This window comes from Artemia sp. Qi Xiang Cuo, chromosome 15 (genome assembly GCF_049724085.1).
Source record: "Artemia sp. Qi Xiang Cuo chromosome 15, ASM4972408v1, whole genome shotgun sequence".
Lineage (NCBI taxonomy): Eukaryota > Metazoa > Arthropoda > Branchiopoda > Anostraca > Artemiidae > Artemia > Artemia sp. Qi Xiang Cuo.
Genome location: NC_142808.1, coordinates 29,350,985 through 29,365,661, shown reverse-complemented (window position 1 = coordinate 29,365,661; position 14,677 = coordinate 29,350,985). Strand labels below are relative to the sequence as shown.

The 14,677-nt window shown below is 36.6% G+C and overlaps 1 protein-coding gene across 5 annotated transcripts in view; it reads left to right on the top strand.

Annotated features, from left to right (window-relative positions):
- The window catches only part of LOC148943529 (salivary peroxidase/catechol oxidase-like), a 94,112-nt gene that overhangs the window by 58,890 nt on the left and 20,545 nt on the right, over positions 1-14,677 (top strand). For all 5 annotated transcript variants that reach the window (XM_089101938.1, XM_089101937.1, XM_089101940.1 and 2 more), the window contains 4 exons: positions 1,249-1,362; positions 3,579-3,711; positions 9,216-9,343; positions 10,587-10,789. In XM_089101938.1, the coding sequence (XP_088958064.1) occupies positions 1,249-1,362; positions 3,579-3,711; positions 9,216-9,343; positions 10,587-10,789 (578 nt within the window). The remainder of the gene's footprint in view (positions 1-1,248; positions 1,363-3,578; positions 3,712-9,215; positions 9,344-10,586; positions 10,790-14,677) is intronic.

Below are 14,677 nucleotides of genomic sequence, written 5' to 3'. Positions count from 1 at the left end.
GAAGATGGAGTAGGATTTGATAGATATTTCCAAGATGAACTGTCTACGAAATGTTTTAGATACCCGTGTGACTTACTGTATTTCCAACAGTCAACTGTGTGAAAAATATGTTTCAATCCCGTTTTCTAGGGCTATAATGAGGGAAATGTTGAGATGGCAAGGATATGTTCTGTGGGTGAAGGATGACAGATTGCCAAAGATCGTCCTAGTTGGTCATCTATCTAGGGCCAAGCGAAAAGCAGGTCCGAAAAAAGTGGAAGGAGGTCGTAAGAAAGGATTGAAAGAAAATTGGAACTTCTTGGGACGGCATAAAAAGGGAAGCTTTGAACATATTGCGATGGAGGAGGTACGGGCGCTACTATGTTGACCTCAAGCAGCTTGGTGCTGAAGTGGGTTGTTAATCGTAGTAATAGTAGTAATTACCAAAGCTTTAAGCTCATTATTAGTTAAAAGTTTGCGTAAAGGCTGAGGGGAGGAAGCTCGTCACATATGTAGGATCATAAATAGGACATTCCTGAGCATTAGGAATTTTGATGTCACTCTTTACTTTTACTTCAGAAAACTTGTTTAGCTAATCCACATTCAAAAGAGAACTTTTTTGTCGATCCTTGGGCACTTTTTTGCGGGTCTGGCTCCTATATTTATTCTAGTTACATATGATGAGTGATAGTCAAACTAGTAAAATTACCTTTCCCCACTAAGTTTCTTTGATCAAAGCTCGAACAAGATAGTTTATAGTACATTGTTTATTTTTTCGTTCTCGCTTTGGCAAGAGTCGCTAAATTTTATTGTCGAGGAACTTTGGAAGTAAATACATAACTGTCACACAAATCCGGTTAGACCAGCAACTGAACTTTGCTAATTTTAAACTTGAAATTCTTTAGGGGAACACCCTGTTACCTTGGCCATGGAAATACAATTAAAGCATGCACTCAACTTTCTTTTGCAAGGGAAGCAACTTTAATAATAATGGGGAGCTTTATTAGGATTTAGTTTCATACCTCTAATTAAAAAAAAAGTGTCAAAGCAGGTCTGTTGAAAGCGACATCAGAAAAGGTAAACGTTTTAAACAATGGTTTGGAGTTGTTTGATTGGCTATACATATACTTTTTTCTGTTAGGTTCGAGTTGCTAATATCGTCTAAGCACTTACAAAATTTTGCAACTTCATAACATCAACGATTTTTTTCAGTTGGATTTTTATGCTTTAGAGAGCAGCTAGTACTGATATAACTAAATTAATTTTCAGGAAACAAGACATATAATTGCGGCTATTGTACAGCACATTACATACAGTGAATTCCTGCCTATGGTCCTGGGAAGAGAAGTGATGACCCGTTACAATTTGATTCTAGAAAAAGATGTAAGACTTTCTTTATGCTGTTCTTCCCTATTTAGTTAAAGGGATCCGATACATTAAAGAATCACCCTATCTCGTCCATTATAAAATTTTTTAGTTTATATGGCCAAACTATTTAAAATGGATTGAGCGGTCTTGCCATCAGGGGTAGGCCTGACCTCTTTTGTCTCTGGTCATGCCATCAGTAGCAGGTCTGGCCTCTTTTGTGCCTGGGTAAAAATGTTGATTAGCCCCCCCCCTTGTCTCCCAAAAATTTTCAGGCCAAATTTTAACAAAATTTTCATTTATTAAAAACTATTTTATTTATATAAATCTAACTTCTCTTACTTCATATGGAAAAAGATATGGGAAAAATGAAAATTTTGGGTTCAGTCTTGATAAACTTACTGCCAACTGCGCCCTGTACTTTGTTTTCTATAAATAAAAACTAAAAAAAAAACTAAAAATCAACTTAAACGCTAGACTATTCAATTAAAAAATAAATTTTTCACTTTTTGTGTGCCTGGGATATGTCTCCCTTCTGCCCCACTCCCTAGAACCGCCTCTGCTTGCCTTAGCATGTAGATATTAGGTCATAATAATCGATACAGAAAACTAAAAGCCGACACCTACTCTCTCAGAAATCTTAGAAAAGCCATTCAACTTCTTCTGTATTGTGCAGGACACAGAGTTTTAATTAAACTTACATCATTAGAAAGAATGATTTTTTTTCCGATTAAACAGAGCAAAATTTTCTTCTTAAATATCAGGAAAGGGCAGTCCCTAAAAATGTTCTTTCATACCTATTAAGAATAATGCTATAAATCAGCTTAAAGGAAATATTACTTCAGCAATTTGGTAGCTTTGAGAGTTCCTTGTGCTTGTGGTACTACCTGCTTTGATTGAAAACCTTGCCGACAGAGATGAAGTAAAATTTCATTCTCTTTTCAACCAAATTTCATATTTAAACCACCTATTCTCAATAACATTTGAAGGCGTCTTCTGATTGAATTCGCTAATGGGATCTTCGTCTTTGAGATGGCCAGCCGACGCTGAGGCTATCAAAATAATTTTAAGGTATCGAATCCTCCTAAAGTACTTCGAAAATGCTCTGAATTATCTTTTCAAGTCGGTTCAAAAGCAATGTGAGATACAGATTTGTGATAAGCTACGTCTAACCTCGCTTATAGCTTGGCTAATAGGAATGAGTAGTTCTTGAGAATTTGTAGAATGTAATTTACTAAGTTTTCAAATGAGATAACTTGAATTTTCTTTTCAATAAAGGAGGGGGTGATACCCCGTAGAAGGGGGTTGATCCTGATGAAAATCGGACCGCCCTATTCAACATATGCACAAACATTTTTACAGAGGTTTCACGCTCCTATGCGTAAAAATATTAAATTTTGATTTTTCCCCCAGAAAGTGGTAAGGGGTGAGTGTTTATTCGTTTGTTTCTTTGTTTTTCTTAGTCATTTTATCCAAGAGGTGATTATGTTGATATAGTGACTGTAGAATATCGAGAGATCGTCCATTTGGCGAAAAATAAAAGTTCTAGTGCCTCTTCAAGTAATGAAAGAGATTGTGCTGTAGGAATTAAATAAAAAAATTTTTAAACTGAAAGTAAGGAGTGACATTAAGACATAAAACGAACAGAAATTATTCCGCATGTGAAAGCGGCTGTCCCCTCCTCAACGATTCACTCTTTACGCTAAAGTTTGACTCTTTGTCAAAACTTTAAGGTTTTAACTTTGGCCTTGTCAAAGCTTTAAGGCCAAGAGCAGTTGACATGGGAGCTCTCATTAAATTTATATCATACAGAATATGTTTTTAAAAACAGAAAAGAAATGTTATAAAAACATATGTTTATGGTAATTACAATATAGAAATTAAAAAAATACTGTTTCACCCTAAAATGGGACCCGCTGAGCCTGAAAACGCGGATCTATTTTCTTCAAGAGGTGTCTGAAACTTACAAAGCATGTAGATTCGACCAAAAGCATATCCCATTGGTAAACTAAGTGAAGACAGTTTTTGAAAGAAAAGTTCTGATTCAGTTCCGCTTTTAATTCAATTCATGATTCAATTCTGTATGCCTTGTAAGCCGATCGGCTTATAAGGCATACAGACAAAGATAACAAGACCTTAATAAAGACACAAGCTACAGCTACGCATCACAAAGATGTTTGGTTGTATTTTGTCTTGGGGCAGACCTTACTTTTTTGACACAACTCTTTTCTTAGGGATACGCAAAACACCGCTATGACCCAAGTCTTGAGCCATCCCAATTGGATGCTTTCGGTGCAGCTGCTTTTCGTCTTCATACATTGTTGCCTTCTACTGTTGAAAGATGGAACAAAAATCATAAATACCACCGTAAGTTTGTTTCTTGTTTAAATTTCACTGCATGTCTGTCTGTGGACTTCAACTTTTTACTGTAAATTATATAGCAGTTAAAATTTAACTTACCATATACACTTTATTCAATTGAAGTAACACTCAGTAGGGGTTCTTTAATAAAAAATTTATCATTATAGCAAATAAGCTATATAACTGGTTATTGAAGTATGAGACAAAGGCATGCAATATAGCTACTGAAAACTAAATTCAGAATGCGTTTTGATGGGCAAACCCGAACTAAACCCCTGTTAGAATTCTGTTAAAACTTGATTTACATTGCTGATGTGGAGTGATTTAGTAATACTTGATGGGCTTCCCTGACAAAAGCATTGCGGATGCAACGCTTTGCTTTTGTTTCTTTTGTTGAAAAACCATGATTCTTTGGCTATCAACCCCTGGAAGCTATAAAATTATGGGGCTCAAAAATTCTTTTTTCAAACACCCCCGAAAAAAACAACAACAAAAAACAACAATGATGACACGTTTTTTAAAGGCGTTTTCGAAATACGTTGCTTTAAAACCAACTTTATTCTCTACTTCCTGACACCCAGTCAATGTTATTAGTTTCAAGATGTACCATGTGTAAAAGCTTAATATTTTATTCCTCTGCCCCAAAACATAAAGCACGATCTATGTTTTTATTTTTAAAATTGCAGTGCTTTCAAGCTATTGCTATGTCACTTTGCCTCAAAGTACAATAACTTTTAACTGCTTCACAAGTGTTTGACTGTGGAAATTCTTTATTTTGTCTGTCTCATCGACTGATTAACCCATACTCACTCGAACACTAATTGCCAAACTACGTTATCGCGTTGCAGTATTATTTATAGTTGTTGCATAAGCACTTGTATGAAGAAAAATTACCTACCCAAAAATGTACTGTAAAAGAGTTAATCAATTAGCTCAAGTATGAAGTCTCTCGTTCTTGAAGAGGAGTGCGTTTTGCGATTCTTGTTTACAAGTCACTCCTTGGTATATAGACAAACCCTCAAACAATGAAAATTTAAATTTCAAAATCTGACGTTCAACGGCCTAAAATTCCTTTCTTACTGTCTTCTGCACTGTAGGTACCCTCCTACAGAATTTGAGTGAATTTGGACACTTTTCTGTGCAAAGTAGGGCTAAAGACTGATGGACGCCTGTGAAAACCAATCTACTATGTCTCCTTCAACCAAAATTACTAGCTTCATTTGTTTCAAGCATATTTGTGGCTGAAGAAGGGAAAAAGGCATTTGAAAAGAATTATACCATTGGCCTTGGGTACTTGCTCTCTGAATGTCAACCAAACGAATAAAGAAAGACAAAGCTTACCTACCTCTCTTCTGAAAATTTGACGATAAGGGCTGGACTTGGATGGTCCATTTCATACCTCCAATCATGCAGACAAACAAAAGACTTGCGCTGAGGAGAGGAGATGTTTAAAAGGCAAGGTCCCATTTAATTCCTGAAATGATAGAGCCTGGAAATTATTGCACGTTATTGACTCAAAGTAGGTACAGCGTTCCGAACTTTCCACTTAAAAGCTGAGGGAAGAGGGATAGAGGGGTTTAGGGGGCAACTGTCCCGCTTTGGTTCTAAATCATATAGACTAAAAGTTTGTACATCACTCCTTTAAAAGAAATTGCAACATGCCTACCAGTAGCGGATCCAGGATTTTAGGAAGGGGGAGTGGCTAGTCATTGCGAAAAAATTCCCATTCTAAATTAAGCCTAGTGTATCTTACTGATATTGAAAGTTGCATACCGGTGCTTCTATCCGTCATTTAGCTGTAAGTTCTATAAAGCTATCCACATAACTACATTTATAGAAACACTATCAATATTATATAACAAATTCTCGCTTCCCATTTCCACTATTAGCAAATCTCTCAGTAACCCTTGCTACACTTATGACAATATGACGGTGAAAATGAAGAAAGGCATATATATATATTAGGCATATATATCATTAGGCATTTAGTAGCAGATTGGTTATTCCAACATCCCTCCTCTCCCATTGGCAACTTTTCAGCGTGAAGGTTGGCATGTTGCAGCTTGTTAGAGTCGGGATTACACAAGGACCACCATGTCCGTGCTATTATCAATGTTAGTTAAATCTAGGTATATTTCATCTTTTCCAGCGGAATCACGAAAGTATTTTCGATTCGCATGATTGGAGGACCAACGTGAGAAAATCCCATCCATTTTTTTTTAGCATAAAGATGAGAATGGTACGCTTTGACTAAACGGAAAATTTTAATGGTTTGGATCTGTATGATTTGAGGCACATAGTTGGCATAAGGTCCTTCCAATACCATACTCTCTTTCACCCCAGCTCTTTACCAGGACTATAGGCAATGCCTACAGTTCTGGGCATTGCCCTGGATAGCGGATCCAGGGAGGGATTGCCCCTCCCTTGGCTCGGACAAAAAGTTCTATCATTACATTTTCTGTGACTTGATTGCGATATCAACACTTGGATCAACGCATGTTTGAAAAGGAATTGACGGCTCTTGGTCTCTCTGCCTTAAGTCTTTGGGGAATTGTCTAGAGTGTTTGGTGTCACCCAAACTTACAAGGCATTTGGTAGCTTGTCATCTCGTAAATCGTTGAAGCTTCAAGAAGTGTACGTGCTAAAACCTGTTTCTTATTCAATAAGAAACAAATGCAAAAATCTTGCAAATCTAAGCAAAAATCGTGAAATGACTCCAATAACACATACGCCTTAGGGTTAGTCGCGATTCTAGAAGGGTTTAAAAAGTATACAATTTTTGGATAATACTAACCATTTATGATGTCGAAGCGAGAGCAGCTCTATTCAGATCACAAGGAGCAGGGTAGGGACGAAAAGAGATTTCTCAATCGTACTCGCTTGGAAGAATTTCATTGGTTAGTACTTTTAAATAAGACGAGGGGCTTTTTCTGTAAGTACTGTGTTTTGTTTAACAATCAAGGGATTGGAGGCTCTAATAAATTGCAAAATTTGGTAAAGAAGCCCCTCGTGACTTTTGCTAAGCTAACTGGAAAAGACGGTGACTTTGTGTATCATGAATATAATCAGCATCACCGCGATTACGTTGACGCAGGCAAACGTTCCCGTCTAAAATATGATAGCCTTGAAACCAACATTTTAAGAATTGTAAACGAATAACGTAGCCAACAAGTACAGGAAAACAGAGCGAGATTGAAGCCATTTGTAGAATCAACTGTTTTTTTGGGTTGACAGAACATTTCTCTTCGTGGCCATAGAGATGGTGGAGAATTATTGCCTGAAAAGGACCCATTAACAAAAGAAGGGAACTTTCGAGAACTTTTAAGGTACCGTTTAAATAGTGGCGACATCACACTTTAAAACAACATTTGGAAAGCCCAGGTGCAAATGCTACTTATATAAGCAAAACAACACAGAATGAATTAATTGAATGTTGTGCCAAAGAGATTCTTAAAGAAATTCTTGCACGAGTTCATTCTGCCAAGTTCTACAGTGTGGTTGTTGATGAAACAACGGATGTGACACACAAGTCGCAATTGAGTATTGCCCTTTGCTACAATTATAATTGCACAAGATGTGAAGATTTCGTTGATTTTTTAGACCTACACGAAACATTTTACTCGAACAGCATTGGAAACTTTGAACGGACCATTAAAGGGGAAGCGCTTGGAAATATTGTGTTGGATTTTCTTCGATCTCTTGGGCTAGACTTGGAAAATTGTGTGGGCATAGGCACTGGTGGATGTACTATGATGGTTTCAGAATATTGTGATGCTGTAAAATAAGTTCAAAAATTAGCAAAGAATGCCCTGACTTACCCATGTTTCAACCATGCTCTGAATCTTTCCATGTCAGAAACTTCTTCAGTCCAGAGTGTTAGAAACTCCATCGGAGTAATAAAAGAAATATTTGCTTGTTTTGGTACTTCTCAAAGGCACAATTATGTTTTAACTAGAGTAATAAAAGCACAGCTAACTTGCATGTGTGAAACACGCTGGATCGAAAGGCACGTTTCCTTAATACAGTTTGTGGTAGTGCTCCCTAAGATAGCGGAAGCTCTTGAGATCATCAGCGGATGGGCAGAATGCACAACTGGAGCAAGAGCAAAATCCTTATTGACTGCTGTCACATCCTCATGATAGTAACCATTTACTCTGTTAGTAACAAATGTGGACTGATTGTACCGCTCAGTCGGCTATTTCAGAAGGAGAGCTTCGACCTCGCGTCCGCAGCAAGCCATGTTAAGGACCTTCTTACCCAGCTGCAAGTCAAGCGTCGGAAGAGTGAAAACAAGTTTAAAAACACATTTGATGAGGTAACTAAAGCGGCAGACGAGCTAGGGTTAGAAATTACAGCCCCAAGGATAGAGAAAAGGCAAACGAATCGGATTAATGTACCATTCAGTTCAGACGAGGAATATTATAGACGGTCAGTTTTTATTACCCTGTTGGACACAATCTTTTCGGACTTAGAAAGCCGTTTTTCCATTGAAACACAGGACACTTTTAAGTTCAGTATTTTATTGCCAATAAATAGTACTGAAACGAACAAACAACAATTCGCTAATACGATTCATGACTTGTCAGAGCGATAATGGTCAGTAATGGGTTTCCCATCCCAATCGGTCAGGAATCTGCCCTGGCCGGAAAACCACGGCTTTCGGACTTAGAAAGCCGTTCCATTGAAAATATGCCTAATGATATGGCTTGCATAGATGACAGCACCTTTGGACCTGTGAGAAAATGATCATTTTTGGATTTCTAGATTTTTCTATTTGTTATAATCTATCTATTTACTCTATCTATTTGATTTTATGTTTTAATCCATCTTCAGTTTGGAATCGTCCACTGCTTGGTTAGTCGGAAATTTCTACTCAAAAGCAGAAACAAGGCTCAAAGAAACGGAAACCTGGCACAACAGCATCAGATAGTCTTCTTTGATACACGATGCGAAACTCCCATTCAGCTCATACATTAGGGGCTCTGGCTTACAGACAAGGGAGAACCATCATTTTTGGACCCATTAAATAATTATACGTGGCTTTCTAAAATTTAATACAATATATAGCAATTCAGCTAGAGTTCAACACTTTACAAAAAGGCGTCAGAGGTTAGGTCCGTACCCCTTCCTCGAAATATCCTTAAATTTAAGTTGTCACTTAAATTTCAACACTCTTGATGTTTCTAAAAGTGCCAATCATTGCATTTTAGTTTTTCAGTGTCTCCTCCCCCCTCCCCCAAAAATAAATTGATACCAACATACAAAAAAAACTGTTGCCGAAAATTTTTTCAAGAAATGAGCGGAACTTTTTTTTTGTTCCAGCACCCTTTTTGCCAGAAAGCCCTTCATATTGTAAATAATATCCTAAGACTTCAGGATATAAGAATAAGTCCAAACCTTCTTCCAATGTAGTTTGTTGATTTCATTGACGTATTCGTTCATTTTAGCAATTACAAAGATTTTAGTTTTCATGATTTTACATAGAATGATTTCTTTTTCATTTTGTTTAGAATCAAGAAGACTCAGTGAAATCTTGCGACGACCGTTCGATATGTACAAACCTGGAGTGTGTGATGAGTACATGTTGGGCATGATGAACCAAGTAGCTCAAGCTATGGATGAATCCATGACTCAAGAAGTGAGTTTATGTTTGTTTAAATACATCATACAGAAGTTTAGGCTCCTTACGAATTATTAAATAAAAAAAATAAGTTTTATTAACTGAAAGTAAGGAGCGACATTAAAACCTAAAACGAACATAAATTTTTCCGTATATGAGAGGGACTGTCACCTCCTCAACGCCTCGTTCTTTACGCTAAAGTTTTTTATTGTTTTAAAAATAGAGTTATGAGAAAGAGTCAAACTTTAGCGTAAAGAGGGAGGCCCCTTTTTTTAGCGAGGCTCGCGTAACTTCTGATGAGTAAAACTAAGCTTGATGAAACTTATATATTTGAAATCAGCATAAAAATTTGATTCTTTTGATGTATCTATTCGTATCAAAATTCCGTTTTTTTAGAGTTTCAGTTACTATTGAGCCGGATCGCTCCTTACTTACAGTTCGTTGCCACGAACTGTTTGATAGTGAGTTTACTATGTTTTAGGAGAAAGGGCGCATTTTGGATTTGCTGTATAAGTAGTTATATTCACCAATTAAAACTGGTGTTCCTAATTTCGTCCTCTTTTTTGTTGTGTTTTTTGTTCTAGGAAACTAACTGCCAAATGTTCCTTTAAGCTTAGGTGTGTTTTCACTGTTAAACCTTAAAATTTTTTGACTGTCACAGTCCGCTACAAAATCAGTAAAAGTATCTTTAAATTTAAAAAAGCTACTTAAAGAGGGCTAACAATTAAGTCATATATACGAAACAGCAAAAAGTAGTTATATTTTTAATTGGCCCTTCCTCATATTGAAGATGCATAACGTGGTAAAATCATTTGGATTTACTGAAAACCAAATTAAAGGTTGAAAAAAATTGCCTTTGTGAAGTTTTACTAGTCGAACTATAATGACCAGAAAATTTTATTGATCAAATGTATAAAATTATATAATAAAAACTGTATGTAACACACTAAATATATTAAATTCTTCATTTCTTTTCAAATATTTAAGATGTTTTACTTCGCTCAATTGATTTGCATGCTAGATAAGTGCTAGTATTTTTTTTCAGATACAATTAAAAAGTAACTATACCAACATTGTTACTCATTTAAATATCAGTGAATGATGATATCATGATATACTATCGTATAAATTCCCCACATAAAAATTTGACAAAAAAGGCTTCATAAAAGCCAGAAATAGAGCGAAATTTTCTACATATGTGTCACGATTGTTGAATGTTGGAAAACACTCTACAATGAATAGTAACGTTTACTTTTTATAGGTAACAAATCACCTTTTCCAAGACGAAGACAAGCGATGGGGTCTTGATCTGGCTGCCATTAATATCCAACGTGGCCGAGACCACGGTATCCCTAGTTACAATGCATTCAGAGAGTATTGTGGCTTGAATCGGGCAAGATCGTGGGATGATCTTATTGGAGTTTTCACAAACGAAACTTTCAGAGCTTACACAGCCCTTTATAGGTAAATAAAAACGTGTTCTTTCAAATTTATTTAGATGTAGCACAAAGTGACACTATTGAGAAATTGAAAATATTTATTGTCAGTATTTTGGTTGCTTGTATGGAATTTGGATCTCTGCCAGTGCTGTAACGCTGTTTTTCTGATAAAAATCTATGGATTATTAACATTTTTCACCAAATTTTGGCTAATTCTATGTAGATATCACATAGTCGCAGAAAAAAATCCTTTAAAAGAGAGGGTGTAGGTTGTAATCCCCAAGGCTCTTGGGGATTAGAAAACGATTTCGATGACATAAAACTTTGGGATAGACAGATTTCTGATTGAATGTTTAGTCCATTTTGGTTTTTAAGACCCAGAGCTTTGAATATATTGGTATTAAAAATTCATACAAAAACTAATTACGTTTCCTTTTAGATCTGTATTAGCTTTGCATTTTGGACTAGGAAACAACATCGATCGTAGTTTGTTTTGACTTAAGGCATGATTTTTGGGAATCTTACTTTTTATTAAATCCGCTCTAGGTGTTTGTTATGTATCTTTGCATTTGTTATTTATTTGAATTAATTAAAAAAAACTTTCAAAAAAAGGTTTTTCAAAAAAAGTAAAGGCCATTTTAAACTTAAGCTCAGCAGATACAAATACCTTTTAAAATTGAAACTCAAAACGACGAGAAATTACTATTAAAGAATAAATGAAACCCAAAACGAAGAGAAATTAAATAAACAATAATAGCAAAAAAAACATACAACAAGTAATAATATAAATGAATAAATAGATCATAAAGCTAGCAATGCTTAGATTGAATGTGAAAATCAAGCTTAAGACGATAAAAATATTTTCCTATTGAAATACAAATGAAAAAGAACAGAAAGAACTTAAAAAGAACAGAAATTAAATAAACAATCAATGCAAACAAACATACAATATATATTAATGTAAATGAATAAATAAATCTTAAAACTAGTTGCCCTCCGATCATTTTCGACTATTAAAAAGGGCACTAGCCCTTTAATTTCCAATTGAATGAGCCTGTTTTGAAGTTGTCTATGACAATACCATATATTCCATACTTTTACGCACCATGCTTATATTTTAACCTCCTCGCTCTGTATATTTTTAGGAATTGTCCTCCTCAGATACGTAAGGCCTACCTTGGAAACTGCAATGTGGAACAAATTAGTTCTCTGAAAATGCTTATTGGATGTGTAAGCGGGAACGATCGGTGTGGGGGGGGGGCGGGGGGCTAGTTACACTCCAATCACTTTCGACTATTAAAAAGGGCACTAGCTCTTTAATTTCCAATCGAATGAGCCTGTTTTGAAGTTTCTACGACAATAACTTCTACAAAAACCTTATATAACCCCATGGCATAACTCAAGATCCTTGCTATGTGGGTTGTGGGGGATTGTCCTCATCAAAAATATGTTTTCTATTTGGAAATCAACTCTGCTGAACAAATTGGCTATCTCAAAATTTTGATTGGATGTGTTTGGGGGAATGGTGGGCGTGGGGGGGGGCTAGTTGCCCTCCAATCATTTTCGACTATTAAAAATGGCACTAGAACTCTCGATTTTCAATCGAATGATCCCCCTTTGAACTTTCTACGACGACCCCTTCCATATGAAGTGCCTCTGGAAAAAAAATAAATAATAAATAATAAAACATTGGAGCCGCATGGCATTTACTATAGGCAACGCTACAGCGTTGCCTCTGATAAAAACCACAGATAAAGTTATCTCATACATGTTAATTAATAACATAATAAAAGGCCTGGGTGGGCCTATCTTAACAAGTTAAAGGAATAAAATAGGTCTATCAATACTATCAAATACCTTTTCAAAGTCCAAAAACGCGACAAAAAGCCTACCATTTCCCCTGCAATATTTTTCAATAAGAGCCTGGAGTGTAAATACACGATCTGTAGTTGAATAATCCTTTCGGTATCCTCCTTAGGTTTCACTGACAATATTTTTCTTGTCTAACCACAGCACTAATCTACCATCTAGAACCTTTTCCAAAAATTTACTAATTGTTGGTACTAGAATAATAGGGCGATAGTTGCCATGCTTCATCCAGTCACTCTTTTTAAATAACGGCATTATAACCGACAAATTCCATGCTGTTGACCAACTACATGAAACCAGGACCGCATTATACGAAGTTAATAGAACTTGCAACAGGGGACCGATTAATTTCCTATACATTGTTGACGGAATTCCATCAATACCCGGCGAAGATCCTCCACGGTGGCTCTTGATGGATTGTTTTAACTCACTCTCTGATATTTCCTGAATTAGCTGGTAAGAATGCTCTGGGAGGGGGAATTCACTGACCAATGCATCTATCGGCTCAATATACACTTGCGGGTAGATGGGAGCCTTGCCAGCTGAGTTTCTATGATTCTCCAGGTCTTCAAAATAAGTCGGCCAATAGTTAATTTCTGGGATCATTTTGGATTGGTCACGTGGCCCACGTAAGTTCTTCCAGAATTCCTTCATACTGGCCGATCTTTAAGCTTGAAAACACTTCTCTTGCTCTTTAATTTCATATAATGCTTTCTTCCTCTTTATTAAAGCCTTGTGTTCTTTTCTAGCTAATCTAAATGTTAATAGGGCTACTTGTCGTTGCTCTGGGCCATTGGCATTTTTTACCTTATTTAGTAAGCTAAATAGGTACAACTTACTAAGTTTGCAATCATTATCAAAAGGACCTATTTTCGGCGGCATTCGTTTCAGGACTCGAGCAGCCTCTTCATGGAGAAGTTGTGACAGGCAGCCAGTAATTATTTCAGGGTCCGAAGAGAGTTCACATAAACCCTTTAACTTATCCAAAATCTCTTCCGAGCAAAACCTATCTTTCAGCGTTTTTGTTTCTTCATCAGTCCAATCTTTTCGTAACCGCCTTATAGCTTGAGCTCGGGATATACGGCTAGAATGAGGGAGAGAAGGAACATTAAACTTCCTAGAAAGTTGGAGAGAAAGTTTCATAGAAAAATGAACCGAATCCAGCACGTGGAGAACCTCAAAATCAATAACACAGGCAGCAAACTCCACACCCACCAACGTGTAATCTATAACACTGGGATTTGGCCCGGAAAAGCATGTGTACTCACCTCTACCTCTGTCCTTACCAAATTTTCCATTACAAATTGCTAAACCATTCTCCTCGCAGTATGCCAATAAATTTATCCCCCAAATATTCATTCTTTTAGACTGATCGTTACTGCTCGTTGGCATCCCAAAAACCACAGGAAGGACCTCCGCATTATCATCTGAAAAAAATTAAGGAGTTATCTCTAATACATTTGAAGTATAGGCATTAAAATCCCCTGCTACAACCAGACGGTCCCCCGGACACTTCTGTTGTATCAATCGCGTTTCTTCATTTAGTATAGTCCACGTGTCTTCAGACGAGTAAGAACTATTTTGCGGTGCTAGATATACAGAACCTACAATCAAAAAAGTACTCTCACACTTAAATCTACCCCACACTATATTCTCTGATTGGGTCGCAAGTCTCACTGCAGAAAAAAATGACGTCTTCTTGTTAGTGCTGTCTCCAAAATTTATAGTTTGAGAATTTTGAATTCCCGGGGCTTGGGGGTTGACCTACTGAGTCTGTGATCTAGGCACAGTACTAAGTTTAGCAGCAAACATTTCCAACCTGCCTGTGACTTGGTCATAATAAAATGTTTCCTCCAAAGTTTATACGAGCATGCGTTCTATAAGAACCATATATGTCCCCTGAGCAATAATTACAACGCCTGCCCCGGGCCTGGGGGAGTTGTGTCGACACAGGAGTTTTGGTTATCTGACCTTTTAACTATTTTAAACGAAATTACCATACGCAAAGGAGTTTTTGTTATATGATCTTTGAACTATTTTTAAC